Here is a 25,284-nt window from a genome sequence, read left to right on the forward strand (position 1 = left end):
GGGTTATTGACATTAAGGCAGAAATAGATACATTTTTGTTAGCCAAGGATGAAAAAGTTATTGAGGATATGGAAAAAATGGAGTGTAGAACATAACTAGATCAGCTATGATCTTATTGAATGGCGGAGCAGAGTTGAAGAGCCCAATGGTATATTTTCTCCTAATTTGTATGTTCATTGAGCCCACATTTCCACTTGTTGAGTGTCTTTCCATTTTACTATGAATGCACCCACAGATATTTGTTAACACAGTCCCTACCAAAATTTACTACGTCTACAAGAAGGTGCAGTATTTACATGGACAGTTAAGTCCACTTTGGGCACCATGTTAGTCCTTGGCCATATCATACCTCATGGAAATTTAGTCAGCAGCATGCCTGGTTGTTGTGGAGTGGGTTTTCCTCAGATTTGCCACTCTTCCCCTTCAACAGTCAGGTCAATTTGTCTGGCTATTGTCTGGCCACATACACCCTGACTAAATCTATTATATCTCAACTGTTTTGGTATAGTGGCCACTAGTTTGTTGAATTTTATGTTCAGTTGGAGAAACTTTTGACATTCCAATGCCTCTGCTTCTGGCATGTAATTTGCCATATAGATGTGGGTTTAAAAGGTTACCAGACATTAAAGAAATTCTCAGTGACAGTGAAGAACTAAGGCAATTAATTTTGACCCATTTCTTGTTTGCTTAGTTTCTTTCAAAAGTATGATAGTTGAGTCTGAATCACCATGTGTTGTTCTGTATGACCAACAAAGTTTGGAATCTTCAGTCCTTGAAGTAGTAAAAGTGGCAGCCTTAGTCATGATATAAAGCTACAAAAAAGCATTTTATCAAATAATTCACATGTGCTAGGAGACAAATATATCAAAAGGAACGAGACTTTATTTTAACACCATACTTTTGACATTTTACAAATAAAAGAACAAATGCCAATTTTCACCTCTGTTTTGATGCTGGCCTATCTCAAAATTAAGCGATTTGAATGCTCCACTGGAATAGCATTTAATGATTGTACAGAGGGGATAATAACTTCATTGCAATAACCCTGAAGTTCTCTGAAATTGCAATATACATTTGCAAGATGTAAGAATGTACTTATCTTTCATTAGGCAGCAACACATGAAGTCAAAAATATGTGGGTAAATGAAATACGAAAAGTCCTAACAAGTCAACTGGAAGCTCGTAGAGGTAAGGAATATCTATGTATTACTGGGGGCAAGCTATGTGTGGGTAATGGCATTCTGTGTTAGGTTGCTGGTACATTTATGTTAAAAAAAAATGAAGATAAGTGTATTTAATGGCAATGCTTTTCCAGTTGTAAAATTATGAGAAAATGTAGAAATTTAGAAAACTTAGTTGCACCATAAGAAATATTATGATACCTTTCAGGTGGATGGTACTTATTGCAGGACTCCATATTACTGTTGACCACTGGTATTGAGGAATTATGAATTTTCTTCATTTGTTGAGTTAGACACAAAGAAGAAGTCATGATGCAGTTTCCATCCATTTCAGTGCTTTGACTGCCCTTTCTCAATGTGTGCTGCATTGGTGCATAGATATTGGGCATTGGGTTTAGAACTTATGAGTAGATCATCTTGTTCCTACAGTTGGGGTCATTGGATCAGTTAGGTGCAGTTACCCAAGGAAACTGCCACAGGCAGAACTGCTTGGCTTTGATATAGCTTGTATCAGTGCAACCTGCTGATGCAGTAACCTATGGTTAGTTATTTACTAATTTATTGAGCATTTGATTTCTTTACTTAGTGTGTATAATGTACATACGTGATAAATTCCAGTTTAAAACTTTACTTATGATACATATTTTAAATAAAATATTATACCCACATCAGAGTTAATATTGCTATCATGAATATCTCTGAGACCTATAATGACAATTATATAATAAATCAGACCAAACTGACTGTAAAGTGAATTGGAGTGATGTTATGTCTCATTTCCCTGTTTCCACAATGTCAGATCATAGAATCCGTATGGTGCAGAAAGAGGCCATATGGCCCATCAAGTCTACACTGACTCTAAAGAGCATCCCACCCTATCCAATCCCTGTAACCCCACACAGTGTTTTTACTATGGCTACTCCACCTAATCTGCAAATCCCTGGACACTACTGGGCAATTTAGGACAAAAGAGTAACAAGGGCGAGAATATGGCCCCTTACAAAGATCAGCAAGGCCACGTATATGTGGAACCACAGGAGATGGAGGAGATACTGAATCAGTATTTTGCATCAGTTTTTACTACGGAGAACTCGGTCTTGTAGAAATTTAGTGATAGCCTTCACTGCTTTCTGGACAAGAGAACTCCATAGATCATAATCTTCTGAGAGAAAAGGAAATCTGCTCATCTCAGACTAAAAAGGGAGATCTCTTGTTCTTATTTTGCGTACCGTCATTCCAGAGTACCCCAAAGGAGGAAATACCCTCCACATCCAACTATTAAGCTTGCTGAGGATCTTGTTATGCTTAAATAATATCATTGAAGTCTAGAATAATGAGTATAAGCCCAATCTATTCAACCTTCCTTCAAAAGATAATCACTTCATCACAACAATGAGACAGATAAACCCTGTCACAATTGCTTCTAATGCTTTGTTAAATATGTAGACTACATAGAACTCCAGATGTGGTCATTGTCAAATTGTGTACACCTATAGTAAAACTTTGCTACTTCTATATTCCACTTACCTTGCAATAAACACCAACATTCTATTTGCCTTCCTAATCACTTGCAGAAGCTGCAGACTGTCCTTTTGTGATACATGTACCAGGGCATCCAGATCCCTTTTGTAACATTGAGTTCTGCAATCCAATCCAATCAAATCATATCGTGTTTATCTATTTGTAGTGAATGGAATCTGGTGGATCTCATTGACTGAGATGGTTGGGGTTGTTTACCTGGGCCAATCAATCAGGAAGTCAGATCTAAATAGGAGATTCAGACAGACTCCTGAGTTCAGGGACTGACTCTGAACTGGCTGATTATAGACAGTGTACTGTGCACACGTAAATAAAGGATGACACAGCGAAAGGGGCAACGGCCTCTGCAGTTATTTCAATGTCAACGGGAGAAAACAATAAATGCTTGAAGAACATTTGAGTTTGGATAAGCATTTCTGGTGTCATGTCTTTATTTGGAAAGCTTGACTTGTTCAATCCTGCTGTTGAAGACTTGGCACAGTATGTAGTTAGAATACAATTTTTTGCCTGGGCAAATGGCATTGGGGTAGATGAAAAGCAATGAGCGATCCTTCTCACTGCCTGCAGACCTGCCGCATTTTTGCTTATTAGGGGCTCAACTTTCCCAGAGGCTCCAGACAGTAAAACCTTCCAAGAGTTGATGGATTTGGTTAAGGAATATTATGACCCCAAACCACCTCTAACTCTGAGATGCAATTGCTTTTATTTGGCTGTTTGAGAACCAGGGGAATCTGAATCGGTATCTATGACTAGGTAAAAACAACTGAAAGAGGTAGATGATTTTGGGTTAACCCTGAATGAAATGCTGAAAGACTGTTTGGTATATGGGATTAGTGATATAATCATGCACAAGAACCTACTGGCTGAAATCCAACTGGACTTCAAATAGGCATTACAACTGGCATCATCATTGGAAAACACAGCAAGTGGAACGTGGAAACTACAGAGCATCCCAATGGAAGTGGACTCCCTTACCTGTCTGACTTAGCTTGGAGAACACCACTTGAGTGTAGGCAATTTCAGAGTCTCATGCAGGGTATTTTGTGAGCAAGGGGACCTAGGTTAGCCCACAGCAAAGCTGAGCCTCAGCTAAATGGCTAAAATCTTCTTCAGGATATAGGCCGACAAGCCATAATAGTTGCTATCAGGTTCACAATAGCAAAGGAGCCCCACAAGGCCAGATTTAAGTAAGAGAACTTGCAGTCTGGTGTCCAAGAGAGTGCCATCCCTGCAAGTCCACCTACATATTAGGTGGAAGAGTTAAATTGCTTAGCACACATCCAAATTACAACAAATTAAAATTAATGGCTGGTTGAACGGTCACCTGTTTCTTATGGGGGTCACTACTGGCACAACTGCATCGGTGGTTGCGCAAACTGTTTTAACAAGATTTCTCTGGACTCCAAGCTCATGCAAGACCTCAGCCAGACTGAGAACGGGGGATCTGTTACAGATGAAGGGTATAATTTTTGGTTCTGATCTCCTATGAAAAGCAGTTGGTGCTATTACCACAGTTTGCCCAAGCTCATTGGGGCAGAATTGGTTGAAAAACATTCACCTTGATTGGCTCAACATTTTTTGATTAGACAATAGCTTCCTGAATGAAGTCCTAATTAAATATCCAGTTTTTCAGGAAGGGTTAGGGACAGTGAAAGGGGCCAAGGCCATTTTGCAAGCTGACCAGGAAGCAATTCTGTGATTTTGCAAGGCCCATCTGGTGCTGTTTACCTTATAGGAAAACGTAGAGGTAGACATCAGGAGGCTGAAAAGCAAAGGAATCATCAAACTAGTGCAGTTTACGAAACGGCCCTGCATGGGTATGAAGTGAGGGTCAATGCAAGGTCAGGTCTAGTGGCATTACAAAGTTCATGTTGGTGAGGCAGTCCTGAACAAATGTGGATCATATGAAAGCTGCTACCTCACAAACAGAGCAAGGTCAAAACATACCTGGCTGCTCAGAACAGCCAGAAGACCTGTTTGAAACCATGGGTTATCCCCCTCTGTCTTGTGCTGAGGAAACCTCAGAGTCAAAATGATGTAGCCTTGATAATATTATTGTTGGAAGAGGAGGAGATCCTCTAGATGAAAGAGATGGGCGATGGTTGGTCTATACTGCCCGTTTGAGTCCGACAAACCAGACCTGTGGCGAAAATGTCCCAGGAGAAGCTAAACAAAAAGACCAGGCTTGTGGGGAAGGTTGGGAGGGTGGGGTAGGGGTCGTTGGGTGGGGTGTATGGGAGGGGTGGTTTGTGATATAATGATTAAAACCAGGTGGATCACATTGGCTATGAGATCCTTGTTTGGGGTTGTTAACCTGGGAGGCTTGGCTGACAGATATAAGCAGGGGATTCAGAGAGTCTTCTAACTTCAGAGGCTGACACTAAGCTTGCTGGTCACAGCGAATGTACTATGAACATATAAAGGGTGTCTTGGTGACAAGGTACTGGCCTCTCTGCAGTTACTTCACTATTCTTCCTGCCAAAATGTACAAGTTCCCATTTCCCTACATTAAACACTATCTGCTAATTTTGTTGGTGTTGGATATGATGCCAATCAATGAGCTACTTCGTCCTGAGTGTTATTGAGCTTCTTGAGTGTTGGAACTGCAACTCTTCAGGAAATTGGACAGTTTTCCATTACACTCCTGTCTTATCCTTGTAGATGGCAGATGGACACTGGGGAGAGAGGCGGTGAGCTACTACATAATTCCTCATCTTGATTTGCTCTTGCAGCCACAGTATTTATATGGCAGGTCCAGTCTGATTTCTGATTTATGGTAATCCAGTGATTTTGGTACATGGCCCTATTATCTCTCTGGCTTATTATCTAATGCTAATATAATGTTAATTAGTCTGAGTTGGATGATAGGCTCAGTGGTTAGCACTGCTGCCTGAGTTTTATACCAGCTTCGGGTGACTGTCTGTCTGTGTGGAATTTGTATGTTGTCTTGGTGTCTGTGTGGATTTCCTCCAGGTGGCCCGGTTTCCTCCACAGTTAAAAGATGTGCAGTTTAGGTGGACTGGCCATGCTAAATTGCTGACAAGTGTCCGGGGATGTGCAGGCTAAGCGGATCTGAGTCAAAGGAATAACAGAACGACCGCAAATGCGGTCACTGTATTCAGATAGCATAAGGATTACTTCTTCCATTTTTGATAGAGCATGAGACACATATAACCTTTTATACTATCTGAATACAGTGATCCCATTTGCAGTTGTTCTGTTATTCCTTTGACTCAATCCAGTTTTATGGATCCTGTACTTGTTGAAATTTGTGGTGCTGATGTTATATACCATAAAGTGCAAGCTACTTTTGTTTTCCAGTTTCCAACCAGCAACAAAAGTTAGAGCACATACCTGTGGCTCCTTTAGCTATACCTGTTAATACCAGGCAAGTTCTCTCTGTTACTTTAATTGAATGAATGTTGTCTGATGTTTATAATTTATGTAATTGATATTCAGTGGAAAATTTGATTAACTGAGAAGTAAATCACTTTCACTCAATCAATATCATCATAATCTTGGATTATTTTCTGCACATTTGAAAATTGTATACGTACATATGGTTTAGGGTTAAACACGGAAACTCAAAAACTAATACACTGTATATTGAAGCAGGCTGCAGTGCTGGCTTTGTGTCTCACTTGATGAAAGTACAAGTCACAGAATTAGTTGTGTAGAGCTATAACCCTATAACAAATCAAAGTGTTGGGATTAATCAAATGCATATGTATTTTGCAAGAATGTCAACTGTTTCATTTTGTAATCATGCTTAATATAGCTTAGAAAACTTATGCTAATACCAGCTGACTTGTATGGAAAGAACACCCTCTTTCTGATGCAGATGAATTAATGTACAGGTCATTCTGCTATAACACAACAGTTGCGTTGCTCTGTGACTTCCCGCTATAGAAAGATCACACTGTAGAAGATCACTATAGAAAATCACTGTACTCGTTCAGTAGAAAGTTTGCATTATCCAAACAGCAACATGTACAATTCATTAATCACATTTATAGCCAATTTGTCATTGACAAAATTTGCATTATACCAGAATGACTTGTACTTGTATTGGCCCTGTTGGATTAATGCTATAGGTTTTCTTGGTTCATTTCTGTTTGGCATCCTAATTGAATTTCTTTAAGTATGCTGCTCCCTTCCTTTTGAGCTGGAAACAATACTTATTTGTGGCTATCCCTTTTTTAACCTACTTATTATCATGCGTCAAAACCTAGTTGTATTTTAATCTCTACTTTTATACTTTAAACAGGCTAATGTGTGATACCTATCTCCTTCCTATCATTGTTTTATCCTTTTTTGTTTATTTTTCCTTGTGTGTCAGCCCACTCAATATAACAAAGAGGACATTTCTATCTCTTGATTATATCTATTCTTCTGAGCCCCTCCTTGGGGCCTGCCATAAACTCTGCATAACTATTTGCATATCATTTGAAAAGGATGGATTTTTAAAGTTGAGTGACTAGCTATTAGTTGGATATAATCCATTTGTAAACTATATCCTCTTTTAGAGACATTAATATTTTTACTACTGTTTCCATCTTTCTTGGTTATAATGTTTGTGCAATCTATTTTATTTTCATGTCAGTCCCCTGCGGAGTGCACAGAAAGTGAAAAGGGCTGAGATTGTGAGCCCAGAAAATCACAGCATTTCAGTGACCTCACCAAAGAGACAAGAAAAAGTAAAAGGTAAGGCTTGTTCCTTTTTAAGTGCACTCATGGGATTTTGGCAGTGCTGGCTGGGTTTATTACCCATCCTAGTTGCTGTTGAGGAGGTGGTGGTGAGCTGCCTTCTTAAACTGCTACAGTCTGTTTGGTGTAAGTAAACCCACAATCTTTTTGTGGAGGAAGTTCCAAGATTTTGACCCTGTGACATGGAAGGTATGGCAATATTTTTCACTAGTCAGGGTAAAAAGTGACTTGCAGTTCCCATGTTCCCATTTACCTGCTGACCTTATCCTTCTAGATGGAAGTGGTTGTGGATTTGGAAGGTGTTGTCTTAGGGACCTTTGTGAACTTCTGCAGTGCATCTGCAGAGAGTACACTTTGTGATTACTGAATACAAGTGATGGAAGGGACTGAATAGTTGTGAATGCAGTGCCAATAATCCAGGTTGCTTTGTTCTGGATAGTGTTGAGCTTCTTGAGTGCTGTTGGAGCTGTGCTGGTTCAGGCATATGGAGAGTATTCCATCGCAGTATGACCTATGGCATGTAGATGGTGAACAGGCTTTGGAGACTCAGGCGGTGAGTTACTTGCTGCAAGATTCCTAGCCCCTGTACTGCTCTTACAGCCACAGTATTTATATGGCTTGTCTCGTTCAGTTTCTGGTCAATGGTGATGACCCGACAGTTGGGGATCAGTTGGGTGGTAATATTGAATGTTGAGGGGCGATGGTCAGATTTTCTCTTGGAGATAATCATTGCCTAGAATTTGTGCAGCAAGAAAGTTGCTTGCCACTTATTAGCCCAAGCCTGAATATTTTCCAGGCAGCATTTGAGAAGTCGCAAATGGTGTTGAACTTTGTGCAGTCATCAGTAAACATCTCCACGTCTGATCTTATTCTGGTGAGAATAAGATCAGGTGTGGAGATGTTTACTGATGACTGCACAAAGTTCAACACCATATGTGACTTCTCAAATGCTGACCTGGAAAATGGTGAGAAGGTCATTGATGAGTGATTTGAAGGTGGTTGGACCAAGAACACTACCTTGACAAACTCCTGTAGAGTTGTCTGGAGGTATGATGATTAATTTCCAACAGCCACAATCATCTTCCTTTGTGTGAGGCATGACGCCAATCAGCAGAGAATTTACCCATTGACTCCTGTTTTGCTCAAATTGTTTGATGCCACACTTGATCAAATGTGAGCATGATGTCAAGGGCAATCTCACTTCACCTTTGGACTTCATCTCCTTTGTCCATGTTCGGACCATAGCTGTAATGAGGTTAGTAGCTGAGTGACCCTGGCAGAAACCAAACTGAGCATCAGTGAGCAGCTTATTGCTATTCATATGCTGCTTCATAGTGCTAGTGATGTCATCTTTCAACACATTACTGATAATGGAGACTATTGGAATAGTAATTGACCAGGTTGGATTTGTCCTGCTTATAGTGCACTATGAGGTGGGCATGCAGTGTGTGTGAGGGGGGCAGATGCCAGTGTTGCAGGTGTACTGGAACAGCTTGGCTAGGGCACAGAAAGTTCTGGACCACAAGTCTTCAGTCCTATTGTCTTAGGCTTATTAGCCTTTCCAGTATCCAGTGCCTCCAACCATTACTACGTATCACATGGAGTGAATCAAGTTCACTGAAGACTTGCATCTGCGATGCTGGGGGCCTCTCAAAGAAACTGAAATGAACAGTCTACTACTGGCTGAAGACAGTTGGAAACTTTCAGCATTATCTTTTGCATTTGTGTGCTGTACTACTCCATTATTAGGATGTGGCTTTTTGTGGAGCTTCCTCCTTTAGTGACTTCTTTAACTATCTGCCATCGTTAATGATTAGATGTGGCACCACTCAGAACTTAGATCTAATATGTTGTTTATAGAATTGTTCAGCTCTATCACTTGCTGGGGGTCTTATGCTATTTGGCATGCAAGTAGTCCCAAATTGTAGTTTAGCCAGGTTAAGACCTGATTTTTAAGTCTGCCTGGTGCTGCTCCTAGCACACCCTCCTGCAGGCTTCATTGAACCAGTGTTGATCCCCTGGCTTGATAATTACGATAGAGTGGGGAGTACGCTGAGCCATGAGGTTACAGATTGTGTTGGAGTACAACATGTACTGTGGCCTATCAGCAGCAGCACAAATGGATTCCCAGTCTTGAGTTGCTAAATGTGTTTGAAATCTGACCCATTTTAGGACCATGAGAATGCCACACAACATGATAAAAGGTGTTGTCAAAATGAAGTTTGTACTTCAATTCCACGAGAACTGCCAATGGTCACCCTTACTAGTACTGTCATGGAGAGATGTATCAGTGCATGCAGATTGGTGAGGATAAGGTGAAATATGTTTTTCCCCTCTAGTTCCATCACCACCTGCCACCATGAATCTAGCAGCTATGTCCTTTTGGACTTGACCAGCTCGGTCAATAATAGTGCAGCCACTGTTGGTAGACTTTGAAGTCCCCCCACCCAGCATACATTCTACACCCTTGCCACACTCAGTGCTTCCTCCAAATGTTGCTCAACATGTAGGAGTACTCATCCATTAACTGTAGGGGAGGTGGGTGTGGTGAGATGCAGCACAGTAGGTGGAATCAACAGGTTAATGTTTGACCTGATGCTATGAGACTTTATGGGATTTGGAGTCAATGTGGAGGACTTCTAGGGCAACTCCCTAGATCCACCCCTGCTGGATCTGACCTGCTGGTGCAATAGGGTTGATGATGGTGTTATCTGGGACTTTGTATATAAGGTATAATTCCATGAGTGTGACCGTGTCAGGCTGCTTGACTAGTCTGTGAGACAGCTTTCTCAACTTTGGTACTAGCCCCCAGATAATATGAATAAGGACATTGCAGAGTTGAAAGGGCTGTTTTTTGCCATTGTTACTTCCAGTGCCTTAGTTGATGCCTGGCTGTCTGCCAAATGTTGCTCCTTTTCCCTTTCTAATAGTTGATACAACTGAATGGCTTACTAGGCCATTTCAGAGGGCAGTCAAGAGTCAAATCACATTTATTGTGGCCGGGAGTCACATTGTAGGATATAGAAGATAAGGACAACAGTTTTCTTCCCTAAAGCATAATAGTGAACCAGATGGGTTTTTATGACAATTGACCGTGGTCATCTTTAGAACTTTTAATACCAGATTTTTTTTAAAAATTAAATTTAAATTTCACCATCTACCGTGGTGGGATTATTAGTCCAACAACAGTACCATTAGGCTGCTGCAAGTGGTACTATGACTGACTTAATATAAGTGTCTGCTGTTGTACATGGAAGACTTGGCAAGTGTAGTTCATTATATTTCAACCTGCACTGGGACATTTTCTCAGAAGGGGGTAAAAAGGAGTGTACCAATCAAATGAGCACTGCAGCATTTGTGCTCTATATTGCTATCCCCGTTGGGAATTGTCTGCTCTATTTGAGGTGTCTCCCCCATGAAGAGGAGGATAGCTGATCAGGGACAAATGAGCCATACTGTCCAGCAAGATGGGAAACTTATAACGAGGCAAGGGGTTTAGGAGGGAAGACAGCAACATCAGGCAGGCAGAGATAGGTAAAGGCACTATCCTGGCAACTGAACATACAGGGTCAGGATGTCGCACATGCAGATGTCAGAAGAACAGTGAGTCTGGAAATAAAAACAAAAAAATTGGAGCTGTAGATGGCCATTCATCCCCTTGACCTGGCTCTGCCATTCTGCATTTCTCAAGGAAGACAGTCCCATTTCTTTTATGACTTGCTTTATTGGGAGTTAGTTTCTGATCAGGCAAGTGGCTACTAGCGTCTGTCACCTTCAAAGCCACTGTGGCCTTTAAATCATTCCAGTAGCATGTGAAGACCTTATTGGAATCACTAAGCCTGCAGCCTGTTACCTCATAAGGTTTTCATGATGCCAATGAAATACATTTTATTATATGTGACCATGCTAGTCAAGTGGAATAAGCTAGCAGGTTTGCAGCTCTGGATGGATTTTCAAAGGATCAAGAGGTAATTGATTGCATCTATGCTGTAGTAAATGCTCAAAATCCAAATTACATGCAGTTATAATCACTAAATAATGCAAGTATGTATATTCTCTAGATAGGATGTATGCGTCATGGTTACTTAGACTCGGTCAGGTTGCAGGAAGATTCACTGGCTCCAAACTTTTGGATGGCTGTCTTCTATACAATAATGGATACCGCAGGGATCTGTTCTGGGACCTCTGCTCTTTTTTATAAATGACTTGGATGAGGAAATGGAAGGGTGGGTTCGTAAGTTTGTTAATGATATGAAGGTTGGTGGAGTTATGATAGTGTGGAGGGCTGTTGGTAGGTTGCAATGGGCTGATAAGTGGCAGATGGAGTTCAACTTGGAAAAATGTGAAGTGATTCATTTGGATGGTCAAACTTGAATGCAGATTACAGGGTTAAAGGCAGGATTCTTGGCAGTGTGGTGGAACAGAGGAATCTTGGGGTCCACATCTATGGATCTCTCAAAGTTGCCACTCAAGCTGTTAGGGTTGTTAAGATGGTGTTGGCTTTCAGTAGCAGGGGGATTAAGTTTATACTGCAGGTCTATAAAAGCCTGGTTAGACCATACTTTGAAATGTTGTGTTCAGTTCTGGTCATCTCATTATAGGAAGGATGTGGAAACTTTAAAGAGGGTGCAGAGGAGATTTACCAGGAGGCTGCCTGGCTTAGAGGGCATGTCTTATGAAGAAATGTTGAGAGAGCTAGGGCTTTTCTCATTGGAGCGAAGAGGATGAGAAGTGACTTGAGAGAGGTGTATAAGATGATGAGAGGCACAGAGTAGATAGCCAGAGACATTTTTTCAGGGTGGAAAGGGCAATCACAAGGGGCTATAATTTTAAGGTAACTGGGGGAAGGTTTAGGGGAGATATCAGATCTTTACACAGAGTGTGGTGGGTGCGTGGAATGCACTGCCATCAGTGATAGTAGAATCAGATACATTAGGGACATTTAAATGACTCTTGGATAGGCACGTCAATGATAGCAAAATGAAGGGTACGTAGGTTAGTTTGATCCCAGAGTAGGATAAAAGGTTAGCACAACATTGAGGGCCAAAGGGCCTGTACTGTGCCATACCATTCTACATTCTAAACCTGTTCCACACAGCCCTTGCCTCATCTTTAAAGATGTATTACACCAGTAAGGAATCTATGGAAAGAGCCTGGGAGGAGGTATAATAAGAGCCATGCATGAACTAGAGCCATCAGCATCTGCTTTAGATCTTTGGACAGATCAAGTGGTGCTCTTTAATATGTACCTGTAAGAGTGTCAGTTGTGGCCATTTTCTTGTGTATTTTGCGCAACCTGGTCCATCAGAGAGGAGAAAGCCTTGCAGAGAAGCATTTGATGAAGACAGTCCCACCCTCGATTGCTTATTCTGATGAAGAGGAGTGTGAGCCATACCAACCAGCTGTGCATTCTATTGAACAGAAAGGTATGGATTCTTGTGTGGGGAAAAGGTTTGAACAGCAAGTGGTCCACAGCTCAACACCACCTTAGCCCTTGTTACCTTCGTCTGTTATCTCCCTCTCAAGAGCAGCAGCCCCAAATAATGTTGCGTGGAACATGAACATAAACACCTATATAACCAGCACTACACATACAGCTGATGTAGCCATGCAACCAGAACATTATGTGAAAATATAATACTTAAATGTTCAAAAGTCACAAATATGAAAAGCATCCATCTGTATCACTAATCTAATGTAAGGTTGTCTCTATTCTCTATCAGATATACAGCATTATGCTCCCTCTTTGCTGCTAGAAACAGATTGACTGTTATGTCCCTTTCCTAGAATGGCTGTGGCAGTTGTTCTGTTGTTGCCGGAGACGGAGGGCCCTGCATGTTGTAAGTCTGCTTTACACAGACAGGTGGCTCATCTGTCAAATCATGAACTCTGATGATAATTGCAGTGATCATGGCCTGTATGGACACTTCCAATGTCTGTGCCAGTGTGTGACAGTTAGGTCTCCATAAACTGCATGTTGGATGTCCAGAATCTGCCACCTAATGGACAGCTCCTCCTGATATGAACTACTGGCTTGCAGCTAGCATCTAAGTTACCTCCTGCATTTCTCCATGCACTTGGAGGCTGCTTCATGTCAGTCTGTGACAGCTGTCCTTATCATCAGTGTGTGATCTTACAATCAACCACACCTACCTTAAAATGCACATAGCTCTATTGGGGATGCACAAGGATGTGGTGATGCACTGTCAGAAGATTCCACTTGCTCTGCAGAGGTTAAAATTGGTCATCTGGGCTGTTGTTTACAGCTGTTGATGTTTCACTTATTGGGGCAAAACAAAAAAAAGACAGTTTGGCTACTGTCTGGGCACCAGTCTGAACAAACAATGTACATCATGGACATACAGATTAAAGTTAAGAGTTGTGGCAGGTCACAAACTTTAGGGAAGCAAAAATTATTTACCTTCAGAGTAGATGAGAAGTTTGAAAATGAAGGGCTATTTTTGGAGATCAGACCTTTGCGCTGGCAGGCAAGTTGATAACTGCTAACACCAATTTAAAATAAAAAAAGCTATAGGAGAGATGGAATTTTTTTTTATGTAAGGAGCTATGATTTAGGTGACTTAATGAGTAAGAAGTGCATTCAACCGAAACTTCCAAAAGGGGAAGTGGATAAATATTTGTGGGGAAAAACATTCAAGATTGTGGTGTGAGAGAAGGGGGCGTGGGACTAATTAAATAGGTATTTCAATGAGCAGCATAGTCATTGTAGGCTGAATAGCCTCCTGTTGTGCACTAGGATCCCATGACACCAGAGGAAGAATAGGAATTGCCAGTGGTACCCACATCTCTACAAGTAACTGATTTAATTCTTAAATGTTTAAAGTTCTCTTAAATTAGATTATTGTTTTTATTTTTTCAGGTTTCATCTTTTAATATTTTAAATCATAACAATAATATGTCATGTTTTTAGATCCTCTAGTCAGTAGTTGTATTTACATTGCAGGTTGGACCAAAGTGTCTCAGTCCCTTGACATTTCAGAAGAAAATAATGATGGATGGTCCAGTGCTGATGACCAGCTCAATTCATCTGATTGTGAAGAGGAAACTAATAGAAAGTTGGTAGGTATAAGCTTCTAGCTGCAATTAATGGTTGAGTAACTTCCATTGAATGTGGGTTCTTGATGTCTTTTATATCAACTTCCGTGTTGAGCACTGAAATCTTAAGTACAGAATGAGACTCAGATTTGCTCTTCCATTTCTGTTGGAGTGAGTATTCCATGTGCATCAGACAATGATATTATAGACTTCATTTTTTTTTGGCTATTTAAACTGAGGCCATCAGCTGTACCACTGTTGCTGAAATCCTGTCATCAATTGCAACAGTTGAGAACATTCATTGTTTTACTGCAGTTTTAATCAAAGGTTCCAGCCAAACATTTGTTGGACAATAAGCGTGTTGGTTTAGTTTCCCACTTGAAGTCTTACATACCCAGCATTGTTGATTGTGGGTAAGATCATACTATCTGAGCAGTCATAGCATCAAATGCTTTGGTTCCATTGTGAAATGCATGCATTAAGCTCATTGACCATGGCAAGAGCTTCTGAGAGAGATGAACAAGCAGTCAATTATGTGTGAGATTTATTCCCTTCAAGTACTATGGATTTCAAAACAATATAGAGTAGAACAGAGCTGAGGGATGTAAATAGACTATCTGTGAAAATGTGAAGATACTGGGATGCGCAAGGACTGGACACTCAGGATAGATGCTACCATTTAGTTTAGTTGCACAGGAAAATCCTGGAAAAGTTTCTTTCAGGTAAATTGGAAGATATTTAGATCAGCTTTTATCAATGACATTGAAAATAGTTTCTAGTACAACGTAAATAGGAATGAATCACAAACCTAGTTTCAATAATTTTTGATTTAAAACATTGGTTTGTTATATTTCGGCATTCATTACTTTTAGTTACTAATATTCCCACACTCCCTGCTTATTATTGTATGCTCTTGGGTAAAAGAACCTTCTTGCAAGATATCAGAATGGGCCACTGAATAAATTTATGCTGAAGCAATAATTTGGTGGTGTCGTTTTGCAAATGAGATTAGGTCGGTTAGATTATGAGGAAATGGCTTGATCTGCAAAACAATAATTCAAAGATTTCTTTATAAGTTATTTGACAAGCTGCAAACAAATCTACAATGAACGTACTCAAACATTTTCTGAAGCTTTTAATTTCCAGCTGATAAAAATTAAACCAGATTGATTGTCTCGACATAATTTCCTTTATACATTTTTCTTTCCCCTTATCCTGGCTGCTCTGATTAAATCCGAGCAATCCAATAAGTTTGCATTACTGTTCAGGATATTCCACAGTACAACATAATCAATGAATTGCCTTTTGAAGACCTCTTTACAGTAGGCAAGTCACCTCCATAGCTTTACCTTTTCAGTAACAGTTGCTTTATTTGGTATACCAATAATGCATGTTTGAAATATTTTGTGTGGTTAAAAGGTTTTCTACTTTGATCTTTTAGGAATTGTTACAGGGTTGCATACTGAAAGTAGAAGTCTACAGAATAGGCAGCCATTGGACCATCATGCCTGTGCTTGCTTGTTGATGCAGTCCCATTGCCTTGTTTACTCTCTCAATGTGTATCTGCATTTTCCCTGTTTCAAATACATATTCGTTGTTTCATTTTTTCTTCATGAAACCAATTATCTCTACATCAACTGCTCCCTATTCTTTACTCCAGAAAAAGTGGTCACAAGGAAAATCTGATTGCTGCTTTCATCAACCAGGAATGTGATTCAGCCCCATGTTTTCACTTTCTCATTCCAGCTCCCTGGAAAGTACACAGTAACAGCAGATTATGGGAAGTCAGGTGGAGAGGAATTGACTGCAAGTACCGGTGATCTGTTACAACTGATCCGTGAGGGCCAGGATGGACGATGGTATGTTTACAGATTCGAAGAATTATGCAAGCTTACTGTACATTTTGCAGCAGAGTAATATGGTACTGATATTTCATTTCTTCAGAAAGTCTTTTAATTTATAGAATCCCGAAGTCCAACAAGTCAACACCGACTCACCAAAGAGCATTCCAACCAGAATCACCCCGCTATCCTATCCCTGTAACCCTGCATTTCCCATGGGTAATCCACTTAACCTACACATCCGTGAACACAATGGGCAATTTAGCATGGTCTATTCATCTAACCTGCACATCTTTGGACTGTGGTAGGAAACCAGAGGAAACTCGAGCAGCCACAGGGAGAATGTGCAAATTCCACACAGACATTGCCCGAGGCTGGGATCGAATCCGGGTCCTTGGCGATGTGAGGCAGCAGAGCTAACCACTAAGCTGCTGTGCCACCCCTAAACTAGATGCAGAATGCCAGGGCTCTTCTGTGATATGAACCCAGGACCTCTCACATTTAAATCAATGTCACACAATATCTGCACAAAAAGAACATTGATCCTACATGTGAAATAAAGTATAAAGTCATTAGGGTGACAGCAAACGTTTCTTCATGCTGCTTGATTTTTTAAAAAACTATTTTGCACAGGCAGTGCTTTTCTTTGAAATTAATGGGTAGATAGTGGACTTCCAGGTTTAGTTTGCAGTCAGTTCTGTCAGATTTAACCAACCAAACTGGGTTTTTTTTTGCAGATGCTGGAAATCTGTAACAAAAACAAGGATCGTTGAAGTCAAAATGTTAACTCTGTTTTCTCTCCACAGATGCTGTCAGACCTGCTATGTTTCTCCAGCAGTTTCAGTCCTTGCCTACTTTTTTGCTTCCTGGTTTGTTGAGACCAAGGAAACCTGTCTATCATATGCACATAAAAAATAGGAGCAGAAGTAGACCATTTGGCTATTTGAGCATGTTCTTTCATTCAATGAGATCATGCCTAACTGTTTGTTCTTCAAATTCAACATTCCTAACTGCCTCCCTCTACCTCCAGCATTAAATAAGGAGAAAATCTGAGCAATGTAGCTTTATTAACATACTTAAATAAGCATCTCACTTCCTGGGAGTGTGTCACTGCTCCTCCTGCTGCTATTAAAAATGGAAGTGTGTGGGTTTGAAGCAGCTTGAGTTTAGCTGTCAGGTTTTTTGAGTTCCATACTTGTCACTTGTGAATTGCTGTTGAGCTCCACGCCCATCAGGTAGGTCATCTTGTTTCTCCTGTGTTAGCAGCTATTTGGAAAAACTCCTATTTCCAACCTGGGGATCCCCTCCTATGATGTCAGCAATCTATGCACAGTAAGCAGGGATCCTAATCTAAACAGGCACTGGAATCATGCAGGCTGTGACTTAGTCTCTGGAAGCACTATTTTAATTTATTGTATGCTTACACAGGTACCATAAATTCTGAACAGACTTCATGACAAATATGTTTACTTTTTGAAACTCTTTCATGTTGTGTATCCTTACTGGAAGGCCAACATTCATTGTCTAACTTTCATTAGCCTTGCACTTTCTTCTAGATCACTTTCAGAGAGCAGTTGAACCACATGCTATGAATCTGGAAGCATCGGCAAATTTCTTTCCCTCAAAGAGATTAGTGAGCCAGGTGTTTTTTTAATGGCAATTGATATTTCCCATTCCTGTATTACTGAGACTGGGGTTCAATTCCAGATGTGGTAATTAATTGAATTTAAATTCCACCAGTTGCCATGCTGGAATTTGAACCCCCAACCACAGATCATTAACCTGGGCCTCTGGAATACTAGTGCAGTGACATTGCCTCCATCACACTATCTCCTACCTGTGAATTACGAGTAGATAAACTAAATGAGTGAGTTATGCTGCTGAAAATTACATAAAATTACTTGAAATAGCATAGATGTTACAACAGAAGCAAAACATTTGGCCCATAATTCTGAATTGGTATTTGTGCTCCACATGTGTCTCCTACTCTTCATTCAACCTTAACGATTGTACCCTTCTATCTTTTTCTACCTAATGTACTTGCATAGTTTTCCCTGAACTAAATCCACGCTATTCACCTCAACTAAGCCATTTGCTGACAAGTTCCACACTCTTCTCAATCTTTGGGGTAAGAACATTACTCCTGAAATCCTCCATGGTAATTATGTTTTACTTAGCACCTGTACTTTTGAACTGTTCTGCAAGTGGAAACATAATCCTATTGAATTCATTCATTTTTCATTTCTGAAAAAGAAATGTGATCCTAGTCAATATTTAACCAAGGCTGTGGTGTTACCTCTGTAAATCATTTTTGTACCTTCTCCAATGTTTCGGTGTTATTTTTATAATATAGAGACCAGGATTCTGCATAATACAATTTGTGTGTTCTGACCAAGGTCGTAATGCAAACTTTACATAATGTTTTGACATTGGTATCCTCTAGAAATGAATCCCAGTGCTCTCTTTGTCCATTTTTACGGCTTTGTTAAGCTGCATTCCTACTCTTAATGGCTACTGTGCCAGTAATCAGTATGCTTGTTCCCTGGCTGCTGTATAAGAAACTGGGGTGATGTTCATGTCAATTTCATTTTGCTCTCAGGCTTGTCAGAAATCTTAACACAAATAAAGAGGGCTGGGTCCCAGCTACAAACCTGCAAACACTGATCGGGGATTCCAGCTCTTCCCAATCAATAAGTAGCTCAGGTAAGAAAACAAAGAGACGCCTCTGAGTTGCTGTTAGTTGAGGAGCTGCATTATTAACACACAACCCACTGTTGGTGACAATGTTCTTGATTGGTTTGTTGGACATGCCACTGACTGATCGTTCACTCCATTAGCGCATGTTCACCCCTCCATTGACATGTACCCACTCTATGATCATGATGTACCTATCCCTTTAATATACTGCCCACTATATTAGTCTGCTTATTCCCACCCCACATCCATCCAGCCTTCCTTCCTGTTAATGTACTGTGATCCCATTGGTTTAGTGATCCATCCATTGCTAATATTATTAGTTGCAGTCAAGAGCACAGTTCTGGCATCAGTACAAAACCAGAATGAAATCTTGGATTGGACTCTAATTGGGTAGAAATATGACATCATAGATCATATTATATTTTTTCTCTTAGTTACCATTCATTATGCCAGTTATTCAGGTGTGAACAACTAGAAAGTCTCTTTAACATTCATTTACTATAGAAATTGTGCAGTTTTCAGTGTCAAAGTAAAATGTACTTTGCTTCCTGTCCTTTGATATTTGACAGTTTGACTTTTTTTTGGCGCATCAAATATAGTTCACTTGTCTTTCACACTCTTTTCCAGAGTCTGCCAGTGCTTCAAGTACCCTGAGCTCCTCTTCAAGTTGTGCTGAACATTGCACTGCCAGTAGCACCAGCGTTGTAGATATGAAGGGCTAACAATTCTCTTTGATGTATAAAATTGATGACACAGTTTGTGGAAATTCTCCCTCCTCCTAAACTAACCAGCTTTGAAGTAGAAGGTCAAAGATTTTGTATCTTCATCCTCCTCATCTTCATTCTCACCTGGGTTTTAACTTCTAAATTAAGTGCTCCTTGGAGTACTGTTACATCTGGTGTCTGTTAAACTGTTACTGAGACCTTCAGAAAGATGAGCACAAGGCTCTTGAATTTATTTATAACTCTTCATTCTTTTGATGGATGCACATTTTGTGAATTTAGTCGTGGTGCCAAGAGCATTTTCTGATGGATAAGTAATGGAATAATTAAGAAATGGGCCATGCCAAAGTTTTAGAGATTGGAGTGGAATATTACAACAGTACAATTTCATAATGAGGACAGTTCTAGACAAGGTGAGGCTATTTTGCGGGTGGGGTATTTTGGGGGTGAGCTATTACTATGATGCATTGAAGGAACAGCAGTGATAACAGCACAAAAGTACCATTATGATGGTACTTTATCAAAAGCTTCAGATAAGCACATTTCAGAGCAACTGGCAGGGATATTGAGTCGCACTTTATGAAGACATAATTCAGCATTTGACTGTGCTTTTCAAATGCTTCTTAATGCATGTGGTCATCACATGTATTTGTTTTTGGACCTAATACACAATCAGCAGCTTAGTAGTAAAACTATTTTTCTTGGTCACCACTGTGAGAGAATCTGGTCTTTAAGCCCCAGAATGATATTTTCAACCTTTGAATATGGCACTTGCAGGTAATGATCTTTTGAGTGTTTACACAACCATTTGATAGTTTATTTGTTAGTGGTTGATTTACCAAATCCTTCATAGATCTGTTGGAACACTCTGAGAGTGTCCAGCTGCTCTGGAATTCACTGTGACTCCATTCCATTAGCGACCAATGTGCTGCATTATAGATTTGGGAAAATGCTGCAAATGTCAATTATTAAACAAAGTATTTAACTCATTTATATAAATGACCATGAGTAAGGAGTATTTTTCAGGTGCAGCATTCTTTATAGTACCTGTGAGCTTTGGCTATAACTCTTTGACTATACTTTGATACATAAATGATGTGCTTGTGAGCTGTTGTAATGCTTTCCAAAAGCTCTGGATTACTTGGATATCAGTAGTACAGGAAAAAGGTTTATCTGCTTTACCTCGCCCATTGAGTGCAATCAGATGCTTGGTGTCACTTCACCATCAACTAAATCAATTTCAGTTGAGTGCTGATGTGTTCAATGGTGGCTGATGCCATGACTGCTTCTACTGTCTTGTTAGATTTTACTGGGATATTTTAATGCAACATTTGACCTAATCAAAGTGTTACTCCTCGCACGTCATAGTATACCTTAGATAACGTGATGCACTACAGCACACTTCATGGCACTTTATGCAGCACTTTCTGTTCATTTTTAATGGTGGTGTCCATAAACTTTAGAACTCGTCCTACATGTCATCTTCTGTATTATGTGAATGGAAGCATGAATACAATAAAGGGAGTAATCATAATGGATTCCCATCATTGTGGTGTTTCTCAATTCTTGTTTTTTTTTTGCACTAAGCTGCTGCACTCTGGAAAAAAATTGGAATAGAAGGCAATTCAGTCAAGAAATTCTGAGTTCAGATTCTTGCATGCCCCCAGTTTCTCCTGCCATTCTTGACAGAACGCTGTTGATTAATACTATGTCAAAACATGAATTCTTGAATTTCTTGCACCTACATGCTCATAATTGTTGTGTACATATTGAGAGTTATGCTGACATTTCTGATCGTGCTCAGTATTTTCTGTTTCAGATTTCCAGCAATCATATTGTTTTGTTTCTTGTTAGCCCTTATGATCTGGGCTGTTTAACTGACATCTATCCTCTGGTACTCTACCGACAGCCTACCTGCCTCTGGTCACACCATTCACTTCCTATTTTGTTATTTAACTGTTAGCTGTTGCTGCTTTAGGCAAATCAACACCTCAGTCGCTCACTGATCCTGGCAGCAAGCTATAGCCATTGGTTTACATGTTCAGTAGTGCAGTCGATTCATGAAATTGAAAGAAACGCAAGCTATAAACAATGAATTTAGTTTAGTGATGACAAAGGTGTCATCAGGAATCCCTGTATTCCTGATGAAGGGCTTTTGCCCGAAATGTCGATTTTTACTGCTCTTCGGATGCTGCCTGAACTGCTTTGCTTTTCCAGCACCACTCTAATCTAGACTCTGGTTTCCAGCATCTGCAGTCATTGTTTTTACCCAAACTACTCAGACCCCTTGGCATCATGGTAGCTCACAAACCCACCAACACACTAAAACAGCAGCTAATGAACTTGAAAGACCTTATACAGACAACAAGCAAAACTAATGTCATTTACAAAATACCATGCAAGGACTGTAACAAACATTACATTGGACAAACAGGCAGAAAACTAGCCACCAGGATACATGAACACCAACTAGCCACAAAAAAATGACCCTCTCTCACTAGTATTCTCACATATGGATGAGGAAGGACACAAATTCGACTGGGACAGTACATCCATCCTCAGACAAGCCAAACAGAGACACGCACGAGAATTCCTAGAAGCATGGCATTCCAACCGGAACTCTATCACATCGAGTTAGACTCCATCTACCACCCCCTGAGAAAAGGAACAAGAAGTGACTTCACCACAGGAAATAACATCACCACAGGAAATGGCATCACCAACCCAAAGAAACCCAAACATATAAATAGAAAGCAGGAATTTTCAGCATTGCTTTGCCTGAGGTCCACTGAAGATGTTACTGAGTAAGGTAACGAAGTGTCTGGAAATGACCCTTTCAGCTCAGCGAGCAAACCTACATCCAAAACAGACATTCCTGAATACAGTCTTGCACACTAAAGGACACAGACAAATACTCCTAGTGATGAGTATGTACCTCCACATAAATAAGGAGTGAGAAAGAGCAGTCCTAAAACAGTAACAGCCAATAGTTTAAAAACAAAATAGCCCACCTGTCTCTGGTGACTTCCTATCAGTCCAGAGTACCTGAGGATAGATCTCAGTTAAACAGCATCTAGATTAGAGCGGTGCTGGAAAAGGACAGTAGGTCAGGCAGCATCCGAGGAGCAGGAAAATTAACGTTTCAGGCAAAAGTCCTTCATCAGGTACCTCGAATGATGGAGCATCCACAACTCTGTGGTACAGAATTCCAAAGATTCACAACTTTTGAATGAGATAATTTTGCCACACCTCAGTTCTTAAGGGACAAGAAATATTCACCACTTGGTTGAATTCTGATTTTTAGAAAACAAAATTCCATCTTTTGATTTTCTTTTACCACCCTGTTAATTTTGCCTAGGGGAACTGTCAATCAGCACTACTGTTGAGTTTGCCACCAATCAATCTGACTGTCGATGATTGGGACTGGTAGACGTCGCGCCCTAGTCACTGTTGCTCCCACGTGCACCCTGAAGAGCACTTTCCTCCAGCCAATGCTACTGAATTGGTGTGAGGGTTAGAATTGCAGAGAGTTTGTTTGGGTGAGGGTGGTGAGGGGTACATTGTTGAGAGTGGGAGCTGAATGTGAGTGGAGAGGGTGGGTTGGGTGTGTGTGTGCAGTGGAAGAGGGAGAGAGAGAAGCTGAGTGCAGGACTCCTTGGATGTGAGGTGATGGGGGTAATTGACTAATCCTAATTGAATGGGCTACAAAATATAGCAGCAAGTGTGGATTTTGGTTTTGCTTGGAGTTTTGCAAATGTGAGATTTTAATTTCTCCTCAAAAAATAATCTTGTATCAGTCTGGAGTTATGTTGAAATTCCCTTTAATATGTTTTGTGTGCCCAGTGCTGTTATTTTGTGCTGGCAACAATGCCCATGTTAAAACTTGCAAGTGTAATTTGGTGAGCAATAGTGATGTGCTGCCATGCAGCCGGGTTTTTGCTCACATCTGTGTAAAACAATCATTCATTCTTTTGTAAAGGCCAATGTGAATTTCAATAAGCTAGATACCTCTCATTGCAAGGAGCAATGGGGACAAGGGCAGGGATCTGGGGACTGGGTTTCGGTCTTGATGGGTGTTTCTCTCCAACATCAATCAACACTTTTTAAAATTTTGGGATTTCAGTCTGATTGGTAAAATGTTGCCCATGATGCATCATTCCACTATCACTGCTTTTCCAATGCAGCTTTCCCACATCTTGGAAATATGGAAAGTAAATCTAGATAATGAGGAGGGTCGAGGAGAAGAGCTGGATGAGTGGAGAGGGACGATATCTATGAATGAGGATGAATGGGCATAAATGAGTTGCGCTTGAGTTGAATGGACAGGCATAATTGAGTGGGGTGAGCTAAGTGCAGACAGGGTCATGTTTGAGTTGCAGGAGGTAGCTTAGGAAGATGTATCTGTGTGTGGTGCGGGGAGCGGAGTTGATTACAATGTGAGTATGGGTTGATGAGAAGAGGAACCTCATGGAATCTTTTGACATCATTGTAAGGGATCCAATTTTCCTCCTCTTTGGACTGTAAAATAAAATGGAGATTGGGCTTCTATATAACTGGAATAGCAGGAGAGTTTTGCAACTTGGAAAAATCAAATGGTGTACATTTTTAATTCCTTAAGACGATGAAGCACTGAGATTGGTACTTTGAGACATACTGGTGCAGTGAGCCTTAATGAAAGACACTCTGGCTGAGCTGCATTTTGCTACAAATCTGTAGGTGCAGAGCAGACAGACCTCCAGCACTGGCAATTTGTAACGATTTCTCTGTTTCCTCCTCTCAGTGAGCAAGAAAATGCTCAATTCTACATTCCTGCATACCACTGACAATCTATCTACCTCTACCTTAAAAATGTTTAAAGATTCTGCATCCACTGCTTTGATGAGGATTCGAAAGACTCTGAACCTCTTTGAGAGTTTGTTTTCTTAATGTCTTAAGTGGGTAAATTATGCCTCCTCATTCTAGATTCACCCATAAGAGTAATGAAACATCCTTTCGATATTCACTTGGACAGTCCCTTCAGGATCCCCTACGTTTCAATTGAATCATCTCTGATTTTTCTGAACTCCAAAGGATACGGGCTTAGCCTATCTAATGTTTCCTCATAAGGCAATTCACCCTTCCAGGAATTCTAACAAGACCTAAGTCGACTGTTGAATTGTAGAATGACTATTACTTTACATGCAACATGTCATCATTACTAATTTCAAAAGGAAGTAAGAGACCATTTAATCTACCCTTGTCTATAATTTTGACCACCATAATATGTCAAAATATCTGTCTTTGATCTGTTTTAATTGTGGATGAATCTCTGTGTATTGAGGTTTTTAAAGATAATAGCTTAAATTGCATAGTAGTAGATATTTTTAAAAATTTTGTCACATTTGAAGTTATGTACTCTTGGGGAAAAAAGTTAATTTCCTGTGAATGACAAAACCCTTGTGTGAATTGGGTCAAAACAATGACTGCAGATGCTGGAAACCAGAGTCTAGATTAGAGTGATGATGGAAAAGAACAGCAGTTCAGGCAGCATCCGAGGACCAG

General features: G+C 40.3%; 1 protein-coding gene across 6 annotated transcripts in view; it reads left to right on the forward strand.

The window, feature by feature from the left end:
- The window catches only part of mcf2la (mcf.2 cell line derived transforming sequence-like a), a 221,492-nt gene extending 200,202 nt beyond the window's left edge, over positions 1-21,290 (forward strand). For 3 of the 6 annotated variants that reach the window (XM_072584719.1, XM_072584722.1, XM_072584720.1), the window contains exons 24-30: positions 1,110-1,188; positions 6,042-6,108; positions 7,324-7,424; positions 14,392-14,507; positions 16,230-16,342; positions 18,924-19,027; positions 19,649-21,290. In XM_072584719.1, the coding sequence (XP_072440820.1) occupies positions 1,110-1,188; positions 6,042-6,108; positions 7,324-7,424; positions 14,392-14,507; positions 16,230-16,342; positions 18,924-19,027; positions 19,649-19,743 (675 nt within the window). In that variant the 3' untranslated portion in view covers positions 19,744-21,290. Of the gene's footprint in view, positions 1-1,109; positions 1,189-6,041; positions 6,109-7,323; positions 7,425-14,391; positions 14,508-16,229; positions 16,343-17,130; positions 19,028-19,648 lie in introns of those variants that run through there. The other 3 variants (XR_011962520.1, XR_011962521.1, XM_072584721.1) reach the window with 3 other exon arrangements.
- The last annotated feature ends 3,994 nt before the right edge of the window (positions 21,291-25,284 follow it).

Source organism: Chiloscyllium punctatum, chromosome 15 (assembly GCF_047496795.1).
Source record: "Chiloscyllium punctatum isolate Juve2018m chromosome 15, sChiPun1.3, whole genome shotgun sequence".
NCBI lineage: Eukaryota > Metazoa > Chordata > Chondrichthyes > Orectolobiformes > Hemiscylliidae > Chiloscyllium > Chiloscyllium punctatum.